Source organism: Chinchilla lanigera, unplaced genomic scaffold (assembly GCF_000276665.1).
Source record: "Chinchilla lanigera isolate Chin_1 unplaced genomic scaffold, ChiLan1.0 scaffold00012, whole genome shotgun sequence".
In the NCBI taxonomy this organism is placed as follows: Eukaryota; Metazoa; Chordata; class Mammalia; order Rodentia; family Chinchillidae; genus Chinchilla; species Chinchilla lanigera.
Window position 1 is genome coordinate 30,991,430 of NW_004955413.1, and position 23,952 is coordinate 31,015,381.

The 23,952-nt window shown below is 59.5% G+C and overlaps 1 protein-coding gene across 2 annotated transcripts in view; it reads left to right on the plus strand.

Moving 5' to 3' along the window:
* Positions 1–23,952, plus strand: part of Tbc1d22a (TBC1 domain family, member 22A) — a 315,353-nt gene that overhangs the window by 280,998 nt on the left and 10,403 nt on the right. For both annotated transcript variants that reach the window (XM_005379521.2, XM_013511615.1), the window contains exon 12: positions 1,581–1,676. In XM_005379521.2, the coding sequence (XP_005379578.1) occupies positions 1,581–1,676 (96 nt within the window). The remainder of the gene's footprint in view (positions 1–1,580; positions 1,677–23,952) is intronic.

Genomic DNA, 23,952 nt, shown 5'->3' on the forward strand with positions numbered 1-23,952 from the left:
AGACACACTCGTGGCTCTCACTGCCCACTCCAGGCAGCCCTCCTGCCTGCCCCTGAGCTCACTGGCACTGGGTCCCTGGGTCACCTCCCAGTGCCCGTGCTGTTGGTCCCTTTGCAGCCCTGTGTTCTCTGCTGGCTGAGCCCTGCCCCCCCTGCTCTTCACCCTCACAGCGCTCAGTGTTTATTCCTGGCCCAGACCCCCGGGCCACTCTCCAGGCGCGCGTCTGAGTCCCACCGACGCCTCCACTTTGTTGTCCTGTCCTGTCTCAGTCTCGCTGTGCCCAAGCAACCAATCACCCCTCCTCCCCAAAAGGCTTCCTCCTACCAACGTCTGCAAACCCTCCCTCGTCTGAGGAATTGGAAACCTGGTCCTTCCATTTGCTGAGGTCAAAACCGTTGGCGTTGCCCTTGATTCCTCTTTCCCTCGTTCCCCAGGTCTCTCAGCCGTGTGTCTTCAAGGCTGATGCCTCTCTCCCAAGCCTCTGCCCTCGCCCAGCCCGTATCACTAACACCTCTTGGTTCAGAATGACCCTGCCCCTGGCCTATCCCTCTTCACCATCCCTGGGCCCTGCCTGTTCTCAGCAGGATCCTTCGAAGCCTGCCTCTGGCCTTGCTCAGAGCTTCGCGGGCCCCGGAGCCTGAGGGTATGTCCCTTACACAGTCACTTGCCGCAGTCTCAGTTCTGCTTTCTACTTCCTTCTGCCATGGCCCAGTGGTCTCCTAGGTGGGACATCTCACACCTCCGGGTCCTCGTGTTTTTTGAAGTGTGCACCTGGGTCACCCCCTGCCCCATGTTTGCATGACTTTCTCTCTGGGAGTCCTCATTTAAATGTGTCTGCAGGTGATGGCACCATATTGGAATTACAGTCGCCCAACATACACAAACACCCCTACTATTCCCTATCCACCTCCCTTGCCTTATTTTTCTAAAGCACGCCATCACCATATTATGCACCATAGATTTTTAGTCACGTGATAAGCCAGTAACTGTAGTCATGTAGCGTATAGACCATGAGCACATGGCTGGACTGAGAAGGTGGCACTGAGAGCTGGGGTTTGGGGGACCCCAGGCGCAGCAGGTGGCAGCGTGGACTTGAGCTAATAAGGCAATCCCAGGGACAGGGCTAGGAGATGTTCTTGAGGGGAGCTGTAGGGGCCTGAGGGGAGGCCTGGGGAGTCTCCCATGGGTGACAGTGCCCTGGGTCCCTGGGTGGATCAGGAGGGGGTAGAGGGAGGGCACAGCCAGTGACTCAAGCCACTCCGATCACAGCAACTCCCGGGTTGCAGCGAGGAAGGGATTCCACACCTGGCGCACCGGTGCTCCCTGAGGTCTCTTTTCACCCTCTGGCCGTCATCTTCACCCCGCAGGACAGCCAACAGCTGCTCCCTCATGGGCCCAGTGAGGCCTGTTTACCAGGCCTGGCTGCTGAAGGGCGAATGGCACTCATCTTAAGGGGGTGCGAACTTGGAAGTGAGGTTAAGTGAGAGTGAGCAAGTCACCCGGCTCCGGTCTCCCCAGCCCTGACTGCACGGTGCCCGCGGGGTCCACACCAACGTTTTCTCTCCTGTTTTCTCTTTCAGTCGGAACCGGAGGGCTTTTCTCATTTCCACTTGTACGTTTGTGCTGCTTTCCTCGTGAGATGGAGGAAAGAAATACTAGAAGAAAGAGATTTTCAAGTAAGTAAACGTCTTTTCAGAAGAGCCCCGGTTGATTTTCTGCTGGGAGAGGTTTATAGTGCTTCCACCTGTGGGTGGTTGGGAGGTGCTGGTTCCACTCTGCTGCCAGGCAATGCCCAGCTGAGGGCACAGGGTGGCAGTGTGACCCTGGAGGGGCAGTGTGACTCCAGCACAGAGGTCACATCATAGCATCTGACCTAGGATGTGCTGGGGGCCTTGCTGGGTGAGGGACTGCACAGCTGGGGCGCTGCATGACTTTGGCCAGGTTGCTTAACCTCTCTGAGCCAGTTTCTGTCTTGACTTGGAACACTCCATTAGAGGTGTCTGGAATGCACATCCTCCCAGCTGCCGTGCTCCACACCCCTGGCACGTCCTGAGAGCTCCTGGAGTGCCAGCCATAGACCCCTCATGAGTGACAGCCGCCACCACCTGAGGCGTGGACAGGAAGTCCTTCTGCCACTGGCTGCCCAGCAGGGTGGGGCAGGTGGGGGTCCTATAAAGGGGACGCCAGCACTGCAGGCACTGGGCTCCTCCCTGGTGAGCATGTATCACCGTCCTCCACCTTGCCCAGGGCCCAGTTCTCAGGTGAAGGTCCCCAGAGTGATGGCTGCCTGGCCCCCTTGGCCCTCAGCCCTGTGCTCCTAGCTCCAAGCACCCTGTCCTCTCAGGGCCGAGCCGGGAGCCAGGAGGTTCTCCTAGGCAGAGAGAAGAGGTCATCACTGCCCCTTGCACAGCTGCCCTGTCATCAGCAGGGGCTGGCTGTGCCCTCCAGGGGGCTTCACAGACCTGCACCCTCCTGCCTTGTTGCACGTGTGGTGGGGACACCTTGGCCAGTCTGGGACCGTAGAGGCCCTGAGGGACGCCATGACTTGCCCAGGCGCCAGCGGCTGGATGCGAGGGCTCCCTGGACCCGCTTGCTGTCTCCTGTGTGTGCTTTCTTGCCCCCAGGGGGCGCTGTGGAGCGGGACTGGCTGAGAGCCCCATGCCCTGTGACCGGTACCTGCTTATGGGAACGGCGGGCCCAGCTTCTGCGGCGCCCAGTGGCCACTCAGTGGCCTGCGTGCACTCTGCTCCCCTGCTGGCTCCGGGGAGGCTCCAGGAGCAGTTGTTGCAGAGCCTCGTTCCTGCTGGCCCCAGAGTCATTCCCTCCTGGCCTCCAGGTTCCTGCCGCCCTGAGTCCAGCCCGTCTGGGCTTGGAGATGGGCAGGCAACAGCTCTTAGTGTCTCGTGCACACCCGAGTGTGCGGGCTGCAGCTCCTTGTCACCCCGGGGGTCCCCGTAGCCCACTCCAGGCAGACCCGGGCCGCACCCCAGGGCGGCGTTCACATGCTGGGAAAGCCACGAGCGGCAGCCAAGAGGAAGCAGTGATGGCAAGGACTGCGAGGGGAGTCTTCGTCCAGGTCCGGGCCTGGCGCGATCTGTTGTCCTCTGTCTCCTTTCGTGGGAAAGGGGATGACTGTGCTGGAGAAGCGGACCCGGGGGAGCCTGAGCGAGGCTGTCCCTGCTGTCCCAGAGCTCGCGTTGTTTGCGGCACCCCAGGCATGGTGCTGAGCCATGTTGCTGTGAGAAGTGTCTTAATTGACCAGCAGTATCTCTCTGTAAATGTAGGTGTCCCGTGCTGACCGCTCCGTCAGCAAGTCCCGCGGTGCAGTTGGATGGATGTAAAAACACTCAGCGGTGCAGCACCGAGGAGAGGAGGAAGCGAGGGGCTGCGGCTCCCTCAGCCTCCACCGGTCCCCCCTCACAAGGTGGCACAGGGCACACCGGACACGCAGGACACAGCGCTCCGCAGCCTTTATTCCTGCTAGCGGAGTGTGGCAGTGGCACACTGCCCTGGGGCACAGGACAGGTGGAACAGCTATGAGCTGGGGGGCACCGATGAGCCAGCGGGGCGCTGCAGCGCAGGGTGGTCTGTGGGGCCTGCTGTGGCCCTGAGAGACGGCAGGGCCTTGCAGTGAGGTCGTCTCGCGCCGCGCAGCCTGCCGTATTTATTGCGTGCTTGTTTAAAGGCGGTTTGTTTGCTCTTTAGCTGGACGCTCTGTGGAGTTATAATGAGAAGGCACACCCCAGGAGGGTCATTAAAATGCCTTGCCAGGCCGGACATGGTGGCACACTCCTGTAAATCCAAGCACTCCATGAAGCGGAAGGATCTCAAATTCAAGTAGGCCCTGGGGTCATCCCCAGGTCTTGCCAACCCTCTCTGAGGTGCAGGGACAGCACACAGGTGCAGGGTGTGGGTGCCACCCGGGCACAGCGCCCCTGAGCCCCCAGCCCTCCCTACACATAAGCAGGGGAGCTGATTTCCCCCTCTGAGCGCAAACTAAACCACATGCGTGCTTTTCTTCTGTGTCACGGAGGCCGGATGGAGGCGATTTAAGAACCTAACTTGTTGTGGCGAATTGAACTAAATGGAAAGGAAATGGGAAGAGAAAACAAATTAAATAATGCAGCTGAGGAGTCCTGGTGAGCATGGGTAATTGCTTCGCAGTTGTGACATTTTAAAAAGACGCTTTTGTGCCCATGGCAGGAGGGCAGGATGGGCGAGCCCGCGACAGGAGTCTCAGCTGTAGGACACCGGCAGGAGTTTAAGGTCCCGCTCCGACCTCTCAGCGCTGCTGTCGGCCCCTTGGGGACGAACGGGTTGCTGCGAGCCATTTCAGCAGGTGGAGCGTGCTGGTGTTCTGCCCCGTGGCTGTGGGCCACAGCGTGGTCGTGTATGGGTTGTGTGGCTGGGCTGGGTGTGGTAGCCAGGAGTGGCACTTCCAAGGTGGGCCAGGTCAGGTGGGCGCCACGGGCAGCACAGCCCTCAGGGTCGTCTCTGGTGCTAGGCTAGGCGCCCGAGCAAGCCCGCTTTGGAAGTTGGGTTGGATGCTTTGCTGTCTCTGGAACATGAATTTTTAAACTGTGTCAACCATAGAGAAATGAAACGGAGCAGTGTAGGAGACACTGTGGCCAGCTCCGGTCCAGGTGGAGGCAGGGTCAGTGTGAGTCTGACAGGCAGGGAAGTGGCCCGAGAGTTCTGGATGGAACTTAGTTGTGGAATAGAGAATACATCGTCATAAGTGTTTATAGGACATTTGAAAAAAGTAAGCCACTAATTGAGTCCTGAGAACCTTCCAGTGTCAGAAAAGCAGTCATGGCACGGGCCACCTTCCCTGAGCAGAAGCCCGTAAAGGCAGGGAATATAGAGGACAACCGAGTGGATATTGAAGGCCCCTTCCCAGGAAAGTGGGGCGGGGGAGAGACGGCTCTGCGGTTCAGGGAGAATGCAGGAGACATGGTCAGCACTGGCCTTGGACACACACCCAAAACCAAAATGCTTTTAGTGTTTGACACATTTTTCCAAGAAACCAGCTCAGCCTTTACCTCTCAAAGTCAAAGGCGGGAAAGTGAAGCCAGCCTCTGATAAGGACAGTGAGGGGTAGTGAGTACCTGGGAAGGGCTGGACAGTGAGCTGGTGGGCGGGGCGCCCGGCGTGCCTGGTGCGGGGACAGCTGTTGACGTAGGCAGGCCTCTGCGGCAGAGCCTGAGGAGAGGCGGGCAGACAGGCCTCCTCGGTGTTCAGAGAGCGCTTATGGACTTTGAGAGGATGTGGAGTGCTCAGACTGCATGAGATAAGGCTTCTGAAAAAGCCCGGCAACCTGAGTGGACCCGGTACTTAAATACGGGATAGATTTATTGTCAAAGCCGTACTTTTGAGACCAGCAGGCATCTCTGTGGCGAGCTGTTTCATTACCCCACATGCTCTCGCTCCAGAGAGAAGCAGAGAACCTGGCATCCGTCCCATTCCGGGCTGAGGTCCTGTCGGCCTGACCCAGCCTCGGCTGCCTGTGACTTCCGTCCCTCTGTCCTGCTCGGTCCATTCCTCTGCCATTGCAAAATACCTGAGACTGAGTAATGCATAAATAATAGAAACGTGTCGCTCGTAGTTTTAGAGGCTGGAAGGGAACTGAGCTAGCAGAACTGAGTATGTAGGCCCTCACTTGTCCGAGGCTTCACCCTGAATAAAGCGGCGATGAAGGCGGCTCCCTGGGTGCCTGGCCTGGCTCACCTCCCGCCCACCTGCACAGGAATTTATGGCTGTGACTGCAGGGCCCTGTGCTAAAAGCTTCATTTCAGGTGGGCTGGAGCTCCAGCACCTGGGCAGTGACAGTGGCAGTGCACTCCCGAGTGGGAGTGTAGTGACTCAGAAGACCCTCTGTCCTTGGCAGGGTGGATCTCGGGCCCTCAGTCCTGGCAGGTCTTTGTGCTCTGTCCCATGGAGAGCCGGCCTCCTAGGGCAGAGCCGCTGCTGCCCTGATTCATGCACCGGCCCCACTCGTCCCCTCGGCGTCCTGCCTGCTGGGTCACCGAACGGGCCTCGACCCAGCGTGTCCTCCTCTGTCTCACTGGTTGTGTGGCACTGCCGAGGGGCCGCTGCGGGTTAATGGTGTTGTACAGTTTGCATTCTATCCGGTGTTCCTCTGAAGCAGCAAATGTCATGAAATGCCAAGGAAGAAATCAATCGTCTCCCACTTTACCGTTTCAAGATGTTTTAAAGACAAAATTGGGTCCGTCGAAAGCTATCTTCAGAGTGGATGTTGTGCCTTCCTGGGGTGGTTGTGTCTCAGTGTGGCTGGCCTGCCGTGCGGTGGAGCGCCGGGCTCATGTGGCTGTGCGTGTGGGGTCTGCGTGGCCCCGTGGTGCATTCGCCACTTGACTGTTCTTGAAGAGGACTCGTGGGGGCCCCGCCCCCGCCGTGTTCCGGTGACATCGTGAAGCTCCCCGGGAGGAGGAGGCTGTGCTCTGTCAGGGCACTAGCGGGTCGGGGAGGGCTGTGTGCACAGTGTGCAGGGAGCCCTGGTCTTTCACAGGCGGCAGCAAGATGACGGACAGGGTCACACGGGGCCTGTGTGGGTCGGGGCTGGTGTCAGGGCTGGGAGGAGGACTCTCCTGGGGCTGAGGGTGAGCCGGCTGCCGTGTCGGGGCACAGCGGGGTAACAGCCCTTTCCACACTCATCTGCCTGGACAGAGTAGACCCCACCCCCAGCAGGCTGGCTCCCTGGGCCTCTTTCCACCTCCGGGGCTGCTGCCCACCCAGGGCCACTCAGGGGGGCGAGGAGGGAGCAGGGGCTGGAGGCTGAGGAGCCGTGGCCTCTGCGGAACAAGGGGCGCAGGGCGGCTGCTGAGGGGCCGTGTGGCCAGAGGGCTTTGGGCCACTACCTGTGAGGCCACAGGGAGGGGGCTCGAGGAGATTGCAGCTGCCTAGTGTGGCCTTGGGATGAGGCAGGCAGCCCGGGGGTGTGGGCGACAGGGGACCCAGAGGTGGGGGGCGGTGGCTGCAGGCTGAAGGGGCAGGCTGTGTGGCTTTGAGGGTGGCTGTTCCTTGGCACCGTGCGGGGCCCTGAGGGTCTGGAGTACTTGGGGTCGGATGTGGTCGCGTCAGGAGAGCGGCGTGTAGGACACCAGCGTGGCCATGCCGGGAGGACGGGTGAGGAGAGAGGCTTGGGGACAGAGCCGGGTGAGCAGCACCTTCAGGAATCGGAGCGGGCAGCAGCAGGGTGCGGGGAGGAAAGGCGGGGCCTCGGCCAGCTGGGGAGAGGACTGGCACATCAGCGGAGGGCCGAAGGGGCTGGGAGCGTGGGCGCTGCAGGGAGCGGGTGTGGGAACCAGGGCTAGGCGTGGGAACTGCCTCGGCCCGAGGCTGACCTGCAGCCCTTCCTGAGACCAGACTCAGCCCGGCTTGCAGCTTCGGAGGGGTGCACGGGCCCTCCGCGGGGGTGGGGTGTGGCCATGAGTCCTGGCGTCTGCCGCAGGGATGAGGAGTGCCTGTTGGGGTTCTCAAGTGTGCTCTGGGTGTGTCTGGTGGGGGTTGGAGGTGTGACCGGGGAGCCCCTGGCCCCTCGGCCTCCCCTCTGTTGCCGCCCGTGCTTCGCTTCCTGGCTGCCGTGAACCGAGCAGCTTTGCGTTGCTGTACCCTGCTGCCTTGATTCTCATTCTTTGGAACCAACCACCCACGGCCTGGGTCTCATGAAACTGCGCACCAGATTAGACCTCTCCTCCCTGAAGTTGGGCTCACAGGTACCATGTTCCAGCGACGGACAGTGACTCATGCAGTGGAAGGGCTTCTCTGAGACACCCGGCAGCCAGGACGAGCAGGGAGCCCCCCAGGCCGAGCGCGCTCTGCTTTGCAGGTACACACGAGCAGCGGCGGTCACTTGCTCCTCCCACCTGGAGGAAGGGCTCCTTGGGAAGCAGTGCCCCTCGCCACGGCAACAGCAGCAGGGCGGGAAGGTGTGCAGGGTCCCCACTTCTGAGGGGAGCAGCCTGTAGGCTGCAAAATTTAATAGCAACTTTCTCATCAGAATAAATGATTAAAGGTTGAAGATGAGGCATGAGGCAAGATGAAAGGAGTGACATGGTCGGCAAAGGCCCCGGGGGGCTGACCAGGATCTGAGGTCCAGGGAGAGTAATGAGCCCTTTTCTTCTGGGGCTCAGTTACAGCAAGAGAAATGTAGGCTGTACCAGAGCAGCTTCCTGGGGCCAGGGCCTGTGGTGCTAGGGCGCCCTGCTGGCCTGTGGGGCTGGTGGGGAGCTGGAGAGCAGTCCTGCTGCGGCTCAGCGGGCCCAGAGCCGAAGGCGGGAGCACCTGCCCCAGCTAGCGCCCAGAGGTCAGGGGTGACGTGAGCTGGGCTTTGCTGAGCAGCAGCGGGTGCAGCTGGCAGAGCAGGGGCTCACAGTATCCAGAGGAGGAGGCAGGATGTTCTCAGGACGGCTGGGCCTTTTCTGGCAGGAAGAACCTGGGCCTGATGCCCCTCGCTGCCACCCCGAGCCCCACTCTGGGAAGGAGCCTGGAGACGCGCTTCCTTCTCCTGGCTGAATTCACCCTGAGCAAGTGCACCCCATGTGGGGCCCGTGCGGGTGCTCCGCCTGAGCAGGGCTGGGACGAGTGGCTGCACAGTCTTGCAGCTGGCAGCAGGCCTTGCACGGCTCCCTGGTTCCCCTGCTCCCCAGTGTGGCACCAGCCCACAGTTAGCTCAGGCCTTCACGGGCGGCGAGAGGAGCGGCCTGCAGCTTTCTGTCCTGGAAGTAGGAGTAGAGGCCCCAGCAGCACCAGTGCTCCACGCTCTGGGGCCCAGGAACATGGTGTAGAGCTCACTCCCAGCAAGGCCAGCAATGCATGCATGTGTGCCTAAAGCATGTGCTTGGATGCATGCGTGCACACAAGTCTTACACACAGCACACATGGGCACCCAACCCACACAGACCCAGCACACAGGGATGCCCAGAACACCCGTGCACCCAGTACACACTCATGCGTACATGTGGACATGCACACATCCACACCCTATAACCTCTTAGGAAACACGAGGGGAATAATTGGCTCATTTTCTTTCTTTTTTTTAATCACTGGAAAACAAACCCTTCCTTTTTTTTGCAAATGGGGAATTCTTACTTAAATAGTCATAAAGAAAACTGCTTTGCCTCTTCGAGATGTATTTGGATTTCTTCTGCCGTGATGACCCCTGTGCTTTGATTATTGCAAGGGAAGTCTGCATCTGCGTGGCGTCTGCCTTTCACACGCAGCCCCTGCTCCCTGTCTGGAGGGCAGCGGCCCACGGTCCCTCAGCGGCATGATGTTCAGTAGCAGTGGCCGAGCGCTTCCCAAGCGTCGGGGTCACTGGGTCCATAGAGAGGGGACCATCCACGGACAGGGATCTGGGTGCCTGCTGTCAAGGGGAGCACCTGGCGATCATTTTCTTGGGGGCGTAGGGCCTTCACCTTTGCCCCAGTCCACCTCCCCCCATCAGGGCTCAGGCCCCACCCCACCCAGCCACCTTCCCTGCACGCCATGTCCTGTCCTCATCACTTCCTGGGGGTCGTCCCCTTGGTAGCAGTTCACCAAGTGGCTGGGGCAGGAAGGTGTTGCTGGCCCCAGCCCGGCCTGACCCAGCCCAGCGCCGCCCTGGGCTCCCGCCCGGCCTGCCCTTCGCAGTAAGGCTGCCTCTGTGCTCCTGCACGGCCGTCTTCCGGGAGAGGTTCCAGTTCTGCTGCGGTCACCTTCCCTGCAAGAACCGAGCTCAGAGGGCAGTTCTTGGAGACAGAAATGGAAGTCTTCGCAAGGCTGCGGAAAATCGATTTTCGTCCCATGACTGTGCTCAGACATACCTATATATTTTATTAAATCATCCCTCTCTGCGAGGGATTTCACTTTCTCCAGGGCAAGCAGCTGGAACCTCAGCCTGTGCGGCCTGGGGCCGCGGCTGGCGTGTTAATAGTCACCTCAGGCACGTGCCTCGGAGAGGCTGCTCTTTGCTCTGGGTTCAAGGCTGTCAGGCGTCTGCCCTCCGAAGGCCGTTGGAATGCGCGGTCCTTTGCAGTGTGTGGGACTCGGATGAAGAATGGTGACTGCCACCCGAGCAGAGCCGAAGCCGTCTGTGTGCAGAGTGCGCCGCGCGTGCACACTGGGCCCCGAACCCGCTCACCTGTGGTCCAGCCTTGCGGGGCATTCTTTGTCTCTTACTTCGAAACTATAGCACAGTAAATACTGGCACCTCCTGGGTACTGATTCTCCAACCTCTTGGAGCTGCTGGGCCCTGTCCCTGAGCGGTCCCCGCATGTTTCCTGAGAACCATGTCATTACGATTTTGCGTGGATGGTCGCCCACCTTAGGAGACTGTGCGGCATTGTTCTGTGTCCTGGCCGTTGCTGATTGGACTGAGATCCGAGGTCTTTGGGATCGTTGCCTGCTAATCTACAGCTTCCCCACAGGCAGCATTTCCTCAGCTTCCCAGAGCAGAGCTCAGCGAGGCGGAGCCCAGGATAGGAGGGGCGGGGCCGGGCCCCTGCCCGGTGTCCTGTGCACGTGCGCTTGTGGAAGACCGCGGTTCTCCTGGCCTCTGCCCTGCTCCCCTCTGCAGACAGCCTCTTGGCCACTAAGTCACGTTTGCTTTGTGGTTTTGTGATTATCTCATTCTGAATAGCTGTTTCTGGCTATCTCAACCTTCAATGAATTTCCACAACAGGAGAGGGGCAGGGACCCTGGCACACACTGTGGGCACAACTGTGTCCCTGCTCAGCCCCTGCTGAACCGCTGTGGCCTCAGCGTGGCTGTGGGCTCGGGTCATGCCAAGGCACTGGGGTCCGTGTTGTGGTGCCCTCCTTGCGTGCTCGAGTGTCCACGGCCGTGGCCATTCACCCCTGATGCCTGCAGTGCTCACTCATCATCCCTGGCAGCTGGGCGGGGGGCAGTGTGTCCTTGGAACATTGGGCATCTGTGTCTGCCTAGAGCTGGCCCTCCCGACACTCCCGGGACAGTCACTGTGGGCTGCCCTGCCCCAGGCCCTCCTCTGTTCCGCTGACGGGTGGGGGGAGGGGCTGGCCCTGGTAGCCTCGTGCTTGCTCCTCCTTCGTGAGACACAGCCTGGGCCCTTGGAGGGGAGGCGTCCTGGAGGGACGGGCTGGTGCAGTCTGTCCCAGAGCTCGGTCCCCAGGCAGGCGTGGAGGTCAAGGCTGATGGCCTGGGGTTTGGAGGCCACTGCTCTGCTCTCTCTCGGTCTCTGCCGCTGCCTCAGAGGGCCAGGCTGCCCCCTCCCTTCCAGTCCTTACTTGCCACCGTTAGGTGCCCTCCACCCTCCATACTGTCTCCAGCCCCTGCTCTGAGGTACTGTGGCCATGGGGCTCCATCTTGACTGCGCACCGGGGTCCCACAGCCTGGAAGCGCATTTTCCATCTCTGTGGCTTCTCCGCAGTGCAGGCTTCTGCTGTAACGCCCTCCGCTTTGCCGTTTGCCTGTTGGATAGGGCAGGGGCGTCCCCTCATTTCTGTCTCTGGGCCCCTCTGTGTTGTTCCACTGTTCAGCGCAGGGCGCAGGACGAACGGGAGTGCTCAAAGCCCTGATCGCAGGTCTGACTCCGCCGGCCAGGGCTCTGCACTGCCCCAGCTCCTGGGTCATGGGGGAAGTGCGGGCAGACACCGCTGGACTCCTCTGCTTCTGGTTCTGAGGATCCGAGTGCACAGTGGGCTGTGCCTGGAAGGTCTGGCTAGCACCCCGCACAGCCCAGGAGGGAGGGCCATATCTGAAGCAGGGTGGATTCCGGTTCTAGAAATGCAGAAGGCCGGATCTGCCCTGTCTGCCTGCAGGAACCAAGCGCCCCAGCCCTTGGTAGTGGACCCCACGCCATCTGCTTACTCCCGGTGGCACTGAGGCGTGCAGGGCAGGTGGGGACCGCCGACGGAAGTGAGTTCTGCTGCACAGGGCTCGGGAGAGCGTGAGCAGGGGAGCGCTGGCATCAGGGTGCGCGGTGATGGTGTCTGCAGCCTGAGATTGCGATTCAGCTGTGGCGAGGGTTTGGGATGTGCGCTGAGTTAATTCAGGGACTTCAGCCCAATTTGTATACAAATTTGGGTCAAGGTGGCTGCCGCGGACTTGGAAAACTATGTGTGTTCCTGAGATGTGAAGAAAACGGATGCCAGGAACGGAGATTGGTGCGTCTTGGTGGTGTCTAAAACCGAGACCCTGAGTACTTCGTGAAGCATCTCCATGCATTCGTGCAAAACAGGGGGCGAGCACAAGCCGCAGGTTAGGTCAGTCAGCCGTGCCACTCGCATGGCGCACAGGGACTTGGGATCGCAGTCGAAGGGGAGCTGATGACTTGGAGCTGAAGTTTCAAAGCAGAATCATAAAAGCCTAGTGTCTAAGAGAAGCCACACCCCGTGTGGAGCACAGTAGCATTTTAAATAGGCCTGGGGTGGGGCCTCGTGGCCCCCGAGTATGGCTGCTGCTGAGGTGGCCATGCCCGTGTGATGGGGTGGCCTGGGGTCCTGGTGTTCTTCTGTACTGTGGGTTCTTCTGAGAGTCAGGCACAGTTGTGCACCGCCTTAGCAATGGGAACGCGTTCTGAGACCCCTGATCGGCCACTCTGTCATCGCATGAACTTCAGAGTGTATCGGACACACCGACTGCTGTGACGTCGCTAGGTGACGCTGTCTTGGGAGGCCGCCGTTCCGCCGTTCCCTCACTGACCGATGTACAGCTGTGCAAGCAGCTGTGGTCACCGCCCCGGCAGTGTCAGGGTTCCATGGGGAAGCTTCTCAGGACTCTGCTCTGTGTCTCTGGGAGCGGTGCAGGCCCCTTCGGCTGTGTCTCACTGCCGGCCCTTGGGCCTCTGTCTGGCCTCCATGCTTACTGGCTGGCAGCTGCCAGGAGGGCAGCAGGGGCCTCGACAGCGCCCCCTGGGGTGTGTCCTGTGCCTCACCTGTGTCGGCCCTGTGGGTGACCACGTCCCTTAATGAGCACAGCCTATGTATCTGTACAGGCCGCAGTGTCCTTCCTGGGGTCTCACACTGGGCACCCTCTCTTTCATGAGGAGTCTCTCTCGCCTGGGAGGGTTGGCGTCTCTGCTATGGATGTGGCCTCCTTCCGCGGGCCCAGGCCAGCTGTTCTGGGTGTCCAGTGACCTTCATCAGAAGGAACCGCCTGCGGGGGGCTCAGGGGCAGCCTCAAGCTGGGGTTCCCCAGCATCTCTCTCCTTTGCTCATTTCTGCCTGTGAATTAATCTTGCCATTAAAGAAAAAATTACACCCACCATTCAAATCATTAATTGAAAGGCCCTTATTATCTCATTAATGGTGTTTGATATCTAAGGCAGATAAACTCAGGGAAGCTCATCTGTTCAGTCCCCGAAGAAATGTAATTACAGCTTGGGCTTTATGAAAATGCCCCGTCTCGGCTGCCACATGTCCCACGTTGCAGCCTCTCGTGGACACCCAAATGAGTCTAGCAGGGAGATGAAAGGACCCTGGCCTGAAAGAAGAGCACGGTGGGCTGGGGCACTGGCCGCCCTGGCGCTTTCTCCCGGCTGCAGGTGCAGACAGCCCTGGTCAGCTCACAGGCACTGACATCGAGGCTGAGGAGGAGGTGCCTGAGCTCTGTGTGAACCTTGGGGGAAGAGGGCAGGAAGGGGCAGGTTGCCCGGGAACTCTGTCTCTCGGAAGCCAGCCACACTGGCTTCGTTAGCAAGTGCCGGGTTTGCTTGTGGCGAGCACCCTGTGCCGTGCTGCCTGTCCTTTACTCTGTTTAACTCATTCCCCCAGGCTTCTGACAGATCGGTCCAGCACCCCACACCCAGGAGGGGGCACGGAGGGGAGCCGTGCAGGGTGGGACCAGCTTCTTCCAGGACTTGGTTCATTGCAGCCGGGCCGCGCCTCCCATCCCCACAACGGGCCACCTAAGCCAGGCTGCTGCACACGTGGCCAGGTCCAGGCCCAGACCTCAGCCAGAGAGGCGGAGCCTGTGATTCTGCTGCTGCGACCCTGAGCCAGTGACGTAGGAATCATCCCACACCCTCCCCAAGGCTGCCAGCACTGTGTGAGCCGGGCCTGCCCAGGCTGCGTAGCTGACAGCCGGGTTCTGGGAGAGCCGGTGCTGAGGTGGGAGGCGGCAGGCTGATCTTGCCGGGCCTGGGAGCCACACGGAGGAGGTGGGGGACAGCTGTGGTGACACTGGCCGGGGCTCTGGTCCCTGCGGAGATAGACCAGGTTGGGTGGGCCTCCGCAGGTGCCGCGGGAGTGGCAGGGCAGGCATAGCTGGAGGCCTCAGGTGAGGTGCATGTGACTGATGTGGGGGATTTGCTTTCAGAGGTTTTCCCTGCGACCCCCCTGCTGGCCCGCTCTGGGCTCTGTACTGCCCTTGCCCTGGCTGAGAAGCTTGGCCGCAGGGCAACTTCGGAAGGTGGCGCTCATTGCCCTCGTGAGGGCAGCGGGAAGCTCGTCAGCTCTGCAGTCGGCGAGGGGCCCCGAGGCCGAATGACTGGTCAGGCTGAGGACCGGGTGGGGGTGGGGCCCAGTGCCCTCCTAGGGCTTCCCGTGGCCTCTCAGCCCCATTCCCTGGACCCACGCCCTGTGGTGGGTTTGGGCGCTCAGCGTAGCTCCTGTCTTCCCTGCCACATTGAGGGCCCCTGCAGCTTGGGTTGCATTGCCTGTCGTGCCCAGCTCAGGCTTTCACCAACAGTGTGGACACTGGGGAAAATCCACACCTAGGTTGTCCGTAGTTTGCCTTTCAAATAATAAGGTGAATCTGCAGGCGTTGTCCAGCCTCGTGCAGGCTTCTTTGAGTGGCGGGAGAAACCTGGACACCAGGCTGTAAGCACAGGGGTGGGACCTGAGCCCAGGACCCTGCCTGTGGGACTCTGAGCCCCTTCCGCCCCGTCCTGCACACGCCCAGCCGCAGCACCGGGCTCGGGAGGATGGCTGTGGAGGCTGTGCCCAGCACCTGCACACTTCAGCCTCACCAGGGGGGTCACCGAGACCACACCAGTGTGACACGCAGAGCACAGCGCTTTTATCAGTGTCCCATGCATGCGCCTGTCCCGTGGCCTGTGCCTGAGCACGAGGTAAGTGTGCACTGCCACCCCGTGCCGGCCCGTCAGAGAAGACCAAGGGAAGTGCAGGTGCTCCGGAAGTCCTCCCCAGGTGGCCGCATCAGCCACTTCCCATCCATAAATCCCCCGATCTGCTCGACATGTTCATTTTGGTACCCTAATTAGTTTGAGGATTTTCAGGGCAAACATGACAGGATTTCTCAATTCAACTTTAGGGTGTTTGTTTTTTGAGATAAAGCACACAGACAAAGTTGCATTGATCTTTTAATTCCTCCTGTGAAGAAAAAATATTTGCTCTTCACGTATTTAGTGTGTCTGGTTCTCTGTGGATGGCGGGGGCCAAGTGCCATCAGGCGGGACCCAGGCCGTGGGCTGGCCCTGCCTGCTGGGCCTCAGTCCTCCTCACTGCCCCTCAGCAAGGCAGTGGGGACCCCCACCATGCTCAGTCTCCCCTCCACCAGGCGGCTTTCTCAGCGCTCCCTGATGGGGGTGAAATGTCACGCCCACGATGTGTGCTCTGTGCCCTCAGCACCCTGATGTGGGGCTCCGCCTCCCTTGCTGGCTTCTCTGCGGCAGCTGCCATGGGGCCGGTGAACCAAGGTCATAGCCCTGATGAGCAGACTGGGGAGGGGCTGGGACAGTGCATCTCAGCAGTGCCTCTGGGCTGCGCACCTTGGGGACGCGTGAGGCAGTCACAGACCTGTGCCGAAATGCAGCAGGCGAGAGGAGTGCGGGTCCTGGCTGTGGTGGCCCTGGCTCTGTAGAGGGACTGACCGTGCCTGCCCCCCGCCTGGGCATGGTCCCATGGCTGCCCCCTGGCGCTGGTCTGGCTGGTTTCTTCCCTGGCGTGGCGTCTCTGTCTGATGGACGTGTTGGTACATCTGCTCTGTGGACCACTGTCCGCAGCATTGCGTCAGTCACGTTAGCGTGCCTGGGGTGCTGTGGGGAGCCATAGTACTGGCGCGAGATGTTGAAGGCGTGACACGGCCTCTTGCTCTGTCCAGGAAGAGTTGCCAGGAGTCACAACTGGTTTCCCGTGCTCTTTCTGTGCATTCAGCCAGGGACACACAGTCCGGCCCTGAGGTGCACTTGGCCCTGGACAAGCAGCAGAGGCCGTGGAGAGTGGAACTGGGCTCCTGGGGCTGAGCTTCCCTGGCCGTGGCCCCTGCCTGTCCACTTGGTGCTCCCCTGCCCCGAGGTTAGGAGGTGGGTTGGCAGGTGGCTCATCTCTGCACCCCTGTTGCCATGTGTCTTGTCCAGCAGCTCCAGCAGATGCAGTGTCTGATGGGTGGTGCCTTCCTGCTGTGTCTTCACTTGGTGGAAGGTGAGGGGTCTCAGGGCTTCTTCACAGGGGCACAGATGCCTCCCGTGAGCCTCACGACCTCAGTGTCCCCCATGCCATGATCTGGGGAGTTAGGGTGCAGCAAATGGATATAGGGACACAGCATTCAGACACGGTGCTGGCCTTTTCACGAGGCCTATGGCATGGCACAGCCGGCCCTGTGTCACAGGCAGCCCACTTGGTGGCCCAGCTGGTTATACCCTTTGGCTTGACTGAGGTCCTTGTGAGCCCCACATCAAGCCTTTGGTAGAAGTTGATGTAGCGCGTGCTGCTGCTTTAGGACCCAGGGTCTCTGCGGGCTGATCTTCTGTCATTGTGTCCAGGCACCTTTGCCAAAGCAAGTCCCTCGGAGAACAGAAGCAGCAGGAGCTGTAGATGCAGGTGTGCTCTCATCACCACAGGCCCGGCTTGGGGTGGGCACCTCAAGCCACACCAGGGTCTGGCAGAATGCCTTGGTTCGCTGGGCCTGGGACCTACAGCGCCAGGGTCAGAGTGGCCCCTGCAAGCCCCTCTTGCATGAGGGGTGCAGGTTGGAGTCCCCCCGGTGGGGCCTCCCTGGTCTGCAGGACTCCGGCAGTGCTGTCCGCGGCCCCCACGCCGCCCTGCCTTCCCAGCATGCACATTTGTATTCAGGACTTGCTGCAAAAACCCATTCTCAGTGCTGTGTTTTATGTCCCCAAATAATCCCATCGTAATAAACCTAATTCCTGCCGGTACATGAAAACCAGCCCGTGAACCTGTCACAGCATCAAATGATATGACATCTCCTTTCACATTATCACTCTTGATTGGAATCTCACTCCTAAATACCAATGTGTGATTCTGTCTGCACTCCCTGCCACATTAACATCTTCTATAATCATTATCTGATGACACTCTGTCACTCTGGAGATGGGTCTCTGGGAACGGCAGTGCCGCCCAGAATGAAGCCCAGCCGTTTCCACAGCAGTTGCTCCTCCCCAAGAGCAGTGGACACAGTTGTGAGCAGAAATGGTGCGGTGTGTATTTAGAAACCAGTCAGAATGGTCCCGGTGCTCTGCTCAGAACAGGTGCACTGCGGCTGTCCGTTCTTCCTGGGCTCTCAGCATGCTCCCCTTGTTTTCAGATCCGGTCAGCTGGGAAGGGGCTGTGTGCAGAGCCTGTCTTGGGAGCCAGGGCTTCCTCACCCAGAAGGTGCCTCTCTCGGGGAGGGCACCTGCCCCGGCCTTGCCCCTTCTGTAGGCCCCGCAGTCTGTGTGTGGTGCTGTGACCCAGGGAGGTGGTCCTGGGGCTTCTGAGTGCTTGTGTGGCCTCCACAGCCCTGTGAAGGGCTGTCCGTGCTGGCGAGGCCTGTGATGTGGAAACGTCGCCCCTTGCCCACAAGTGCTAGGGGGCAGGCAGCCTGGAGGAGGGGCTGGGGCCAGAGAGGGACTCTGGGCCTGCCCTGGTCCCGTGAGTGAGCTCCTGCTCCATGCCACTCTTTCTCTGTCCCCGAAGAGGAGGGACCTAACCTTGGCAATCCTGAGAGCTCCCGGGGTGGCTGGAGCATCCTTCTCCACAGAGCTCGCTGTGTTCCCGGTGTGCATATTTTCAGTCCTTCGACCAGCTCTGCCAAGGGACCTCTGTCCCGAGGTCCAAGGACAGTAACCCAGCCAGGGTGCCACAGCTGGGATGCAGGTTTGTGAGCTGAGCCAGGGCAGCCTGGCTCTCCCAGGCCCTGGGAATCCCTCCCCACATCCTGCTCGGAAGCAGTGCCCTGGTTCTGGAAGAAATGGGATCTTCCCCAAATGCGTTTTACAGTGCTTGCTTCCCTGTGTTGCTCCTGGTGATTTCCTAGGATGGAGGGAAGAAGGAAGAGGGGCAGAGGGAGGCACCCTCAGGAGGGGGCGGGAAACACCTGGGCTGATATCTTAGTTCAGAGACTACAGTTTATGTTTGAAATTCTGCAGGCTCCAGAATGGAGCTGAGCTGGGTAGTACTCTGAGTTGGACTGAAATTCTTGTTCTACCAAATGGTGATCTGGCGCAGAACGTGTTCTTCTGCTGTATCCGTTTCCCCAGGAACAGCGCTAAGGGAACACAAGCAGCACCAGCCTCCTCCACGCTCAACCCTCTGCCAGGTGGGGAGGCTGTCCCTGTGTCCCACCAGGTGGCCCCTGTGGCCTCAGGAGGAGGCTGGCTGGGCACCAGGCTCCCGGTGGGAGACTCAGAGCCATGGGGCGGCCTTGAGTCCATCTGAAAGCTGTTTACTTTATCACCCACCCAGCTGTAATCCAGCTGTCTACCTGCCAAGCCACCCCGTCTACCTACTTACCTCCCCACCCATGCACCCACCCCACTCACCCACCCATCCACCCACACATCCACCCACCTACCCACTTACCTAGCCACACACCTCTCTGTGAACTCACCAATCTACTTGTTCACCCACCCTCCAGCCATCTATACACCCACACATCCACCCATCTGTCCACCTGCTTACCCTCCTACCCACCCACCTATTTATGCAGCCCACCCGCCCATCTACCTACTTCCCCACCCATCCATGCACTCACTAATCTGCCTTCACCCAGTCCACCCATCCATCCATCTAGTCATGTACGTACCCACCTGTCCTCTGTCCCATCCACTCACCTGCCCACCATCAGCCCATCATCTACCTATTCATCTGCCAAGTCTCACCCCTCATGCTCCTGGTCAACCCTCCCCACCGCCCATCTGTCACTTGCGTGGACACCACTCTGTGGCCTTCAGCCAGGCCCTGAGTCTGGTGGTGAGGTCCTTGTGCTGGTGCAGAGCCTCCCCCCACCCCCAGATCCCCATAGGTGGGTACTGGGAATGGTGCAGCCCTTCCCAACCCCTGGCCTTGAGAGGACCTTGGCTCCTTAGAAACCCTGGCTCTGTCTCCTGTCAGGGAGCTGTTCAGGTGGGTAGGAGCCCAGGACCACTGCTGCCCTGCCCCTCCTCCTCTGAGCCTTGAGCTCCATCTCCCTGGAGCAGACAGGGAGGTCTCCAAGTTGATGGAGGCCTGAAAGCAACTTTTGCCCTTCTAAGTCCATAAATCTTGGGCCTGAGGTACTTGGCAGTGACCCTTTAACTTTCCTGAAAACAAAGGGAAAGTGTCTTAACAGGAGAGGATTTACAGCCCAGGTTTTACTGGAATCGGGAGGTAAAAAGCCCTGCAGTAGAGGCTAGTTAATTAGTTTTGAACGGCTTCCAGGAATAAGCTTGCATGTTAAATATCATCATCCCATGCAGTTGTCCACACCGTCAGTGGAATGATCGTCCACCTGGAGTGACATTTGCAGAGTCCCCTGGGACTGTGCTCTGTGGTAGCACCTGGTGCAGTGTGGGCCAGCTGAGTTGTTGAGGCAGGAATCCTTGGTCCCTGTCCAGCGTCGAAGGAGGAAGTGTGGGAGGCCTGGGGACAAGGGTCCGGAATGTCCCCCACCCTCTCAGAGACAGGGGAGGCTGTAAATGCATGGGAATGCCCTGTGCACGCCCAGCCTGCCCTCTCCCAACTCCGGATTCTGCACCATGCCTCCCTGGCCATGCCAGTGGCCGGTGCCTGGAAACATTGAATCGACCCTTCATTTGGTGACTTGCAGAGCTCCTCGCTTAGGATTCCTGGGTAGATGTATCTTGTGCTTGAAGAGCTAGGAGGCCAAATGCTTCCCAAATGTGAGGTTAGGATGCTCCAGATTATTACTGCCTTTGGCTTCTTTAGGAAAATATCCTAAGGCCCAGCATCCTGCACCCGCCTACTGAGCCAGAATTCCCTTCCGCACTCCCATAGCTGTCAGAGCCATGGCATACGCTGCCCAGGGCCCTCCTGGATCTGCACATTTCCAGTGAGCTGTGCCATGGCCTTGCCTTCCCACGCTCCCCTTAGAGGCTGTGTTGAGTGTGGCTGGAGGGCCCATCTTCACAGCGGAAGGGAGCCTTCAGCGCTTTTCTGCCCCAGGACCCACCAGCCACACCTCTGGTGCGGGGTCTCCCAACCCTCAGAACAAGATGGCAGCTAGGAGGCCTGGTGCTGTCACCCCAAGGTCCTAGGAGGTCCCTCTAAAGAGGAGCAAGGGCTTCAGCTTGGCCCAGGCAGGTTCCTGACATATTGTTGCAGAAAAGCATGTCAGAGCTCATGAGGAGAGACGCAGGCTGGTTTACTGGGCAGAGGTAGAGGGAACAGGAGGGAACTTGGGCCTGGGTTGCTACAGAGGGTGCAGCTCTGCGGAGGATGAGACGGCTCCTAACAACGGAAGCAGGCCAGGTTTACGTGGCTGCTGAGGGGTGTGTGTGTGTGGGGTCTGCTGAACACCATCTCCCTTCTGGTTCTGCAAGGCGGCTCCGGAGCATCCGAGAGGTCCTTGCCATGGAGGGCCACCTGGACTCCAGGAGATGATTGCTTCTGCGGGGCAGCCCCAGTTTTACAAGGCTCAGCTGGAATCCACGGTGACCATAGCTTTCGGGCAGAAACTGGAGACGTCTGGGTGCTCGTCGCAGTCAGGGTCCCTGTGACTCTCCCATCTCAGTGCCCTCGGTCTTGAAGGAAGAGGCGACAGATTAATGTAAATTCGGGCTCACTGACCTTGTACTGCCAGTTGTAGGCAGAGACTCCTGTGTGATTAACACGCCTCTGTGCAAGCCAAGTAGGGTCTGACCCAGAATTTTAAGGTAATACAGGAGACAGATGCCAAATGAAGGACAAGCTTTATTCTGCTTTCAGTTACCTGTTAGGCGTCTGTGGGCCCAAGTGAGGAGCTTTTTTTGGTTGGTTGTTTTTTTGAGGCAAAGGCAACCTTTAAGTGCGCAAATGCAACCTTTAAGTCCACAACTGCCTTAGAAGAACACACCAGTCATACTTGTAGTGAGTAACAGATTAGGACCCAGCGGTGCTCTGCCCTCTGTGCCTTGGGGTTGATTCTCTCGTGATGTCTCCTGCCAGTACCTGCCTTGAGCCAGCATCCTCACTGACCTGTGTCCTCAGAGCCGCCCCCCAGCTGGGTCACCTATGCAGATGGCACATCCCGCCTGGTGTGCAGACACGCGTGACCCACACCCCCGTGGGGCTCACTCAGAGCCACACTTGCGGCTGTAGGTGTTGCCATCGTTCATTTGCCATGGAGGGACAGGGCCTGCCTGTGACAGCACTGCCGGCTGAGATGCTGGGTCTTGGGTCCGAGCCACATAGCTGGTGACTGTTCACAATGACCCCACTCCTGGTAGCAAACATCAGTAAGAATGTAGTGTGTGCCCGCCAGTGTGATGCATGTGCATATGACCTCATTCTCACAGGAACACCACACGGGTGGCGCTATAGTGGCACCTGTGTCCAGTTGGGGCAGGCAGAAACCAGTAGCTGGTGGTGTGGCCTGGCTAAGCTCATTCAATGAGGTGGCGCTGTCCTGCAGCCCATGCCCCATGCTCTGGCAGGCTGGTGAGGGCTCGTCCCTGTGCTGAGAGGTCCACCATGGTGCTGTGTGCCCAGATGCCCATGGTGCCTGCTCCTAGGGAGGGCCCAGCCCAGGTGGTGTTCAGGGAGACAGGGTGGCCATTCTAGAAGGAGGACCCTGTGGGGAGGTCCCTGGCCAGTCTCAGCCGTGTCCCAACGGCTTTGGGCCTCCGTGAGAGCAGCTGCCTTGCTGGCTTCTCCTTGAACCCAAGGTCACAGGAGCACTGTCCCAGGGAAAGGCAACCAGAAAAGGCGCAGCCAGACTTGGGGGAAGGCCACAAGGGGGATGCATTTGGCAGGTGATGAAGAAGGGGTGGTTATTTCTTTGGGAGTTTTGATGTTTATATCATTCGCTGGCTTTTAAATTTTGCAATTTGTTCTACTTTCCTTGTTTTTCTAAGTGAACATTGTCTTGTATTCATGTTTTATGTTCTTTTTCTTTCTTAAAGAAAGGCTTAAGGAAGGCAAAGCCTTCAGGGCCACACCCCAAGTCCACAGCGGCCCACTTGCGGGTACACAACCGCATCTCCCCCTTGGGAAGGGCTGCTGGAGGCCAAGAGCTCCAGGGGTGCAGGGAAAGCCTCGAGGGCAGGGTGCTTTCTGGAGCCTACTCTCCTATTACTGACTCTGGGTAACCACGCTAGTCCATGGGGTGGGATAGCAAGAAGGATTGATTAACTCTCCTTCCTAGCACATCCCTGCAATCAAGTTGAAGCCTTTTGATTACAGTCACTGGATAGAACTGATGAAGACAGCATAAGCCACATTAGGAAAATCCATGAGACGCATTCCTGCAGACAGGGAGAGCGCCAGGGCTCCGGGCCAGGCAGGACCGTGTGGGAGCCCTCACCTGTGATGTCCTCCTGCCCCTGTGCCTCGGGCACCCACACCTGCCTCTCGTTCACAGATAATCAAACCAGATTACCTTGCAGGTGGGGCTGCAGCAACTGACTTAGACCACACTGCAGAGCAGGAAGCAAGGTGCTTCTTTGGATACACGGTCTGTGGCTCAGTGGCCCGTTCAGGATCCAGCCGTGGCTCCGGAGGGCTTTGCTGACTGTGTGGGCTGGGGATGGGGTGGGCGGGTTTCCCTGGGCGGGTTTCCTGCAGACCTTGTTTCTGCTGCTGTCTGCGGCTCCCGAGGGTGGAACGTGGAGGTAAGGACTGGTGCTGAACACACGTTCATCCCTTCGTTGCTTGATGTAACATGTGCCACCACGGGCCACCAGCAGCCTGTGCAGGTGGCCCTGCCTGACAAGGTCACAGCTGCACGAGGGCTGGATGGGGGAGGGGCCGGCTGGAAACAAGGCCCAGAGTGACGAGGGGCGCAAGCCAGTTGGACGAGATGAGTTTCTGGTGAGGGGATGATGTTGCTGGGGTCAAGGCAGGTGACACCGCTCGTCATGGGAGGACGGAGTGGCACGGGGCAGCCGACCTGCTTGTACCTTAGGCAGGAGCTGCCAGTTACAAACCGTGCTGGGTGAAATGTTTCCCCCGAGGAGTCTGATTCTCAGGACTTCTCCTGTGGCTGCCATGCCTTGAGTAATGCGCTGTGAGTGTGGCTGTCCGGCCTCTGGCCTCCTACACACAGATGTGAGGACCGGGGGTTACACGCTGCTGCCCTCAGGCCCCTGGGACATGTGGTGTCCTGGCGTCCTCGCAGGCCGCACTTGCTGTGCATTTTGTCTGCTGTCTCCAAGCAGTGAGGTTTTCCTGTTAGCAGCAGCTGCCCTGCAGGGGGACGGCTGTGCTGGAGGGGACCTGCAGGATGTCTGTGGCCTGTCCGGAACACAGGGGCTGTCTGAGCAGGCACAGACAGCCAGCTCCAAGTGCAGGGAGCTGTGTATGGCCTGCCAACGCAGAAGCAACCCAGAGCCAGGGTGGCTGGAGCTGGGGCCTGGGCATGGCACTGAGGACTGGCTTGAGGGCTCAGACCCAGGCCCGCTGCAGAGGAACCCGAGCAGAGAGCAAGCCAGGACTGTGCCAGGGAAGAGGGGCCTGGATCCCAAAGCACTCTTGGGATGCGCTAGGAGACCATCAAAGCCAGGAAGGAGTGCTGCTCAGAAGAGTGAAAATCCAAGCCTTTCAACAGGACAGGGAAGCCCTGGGACCCTTTCTCCCTGTGGACACAGGACTCCATGGG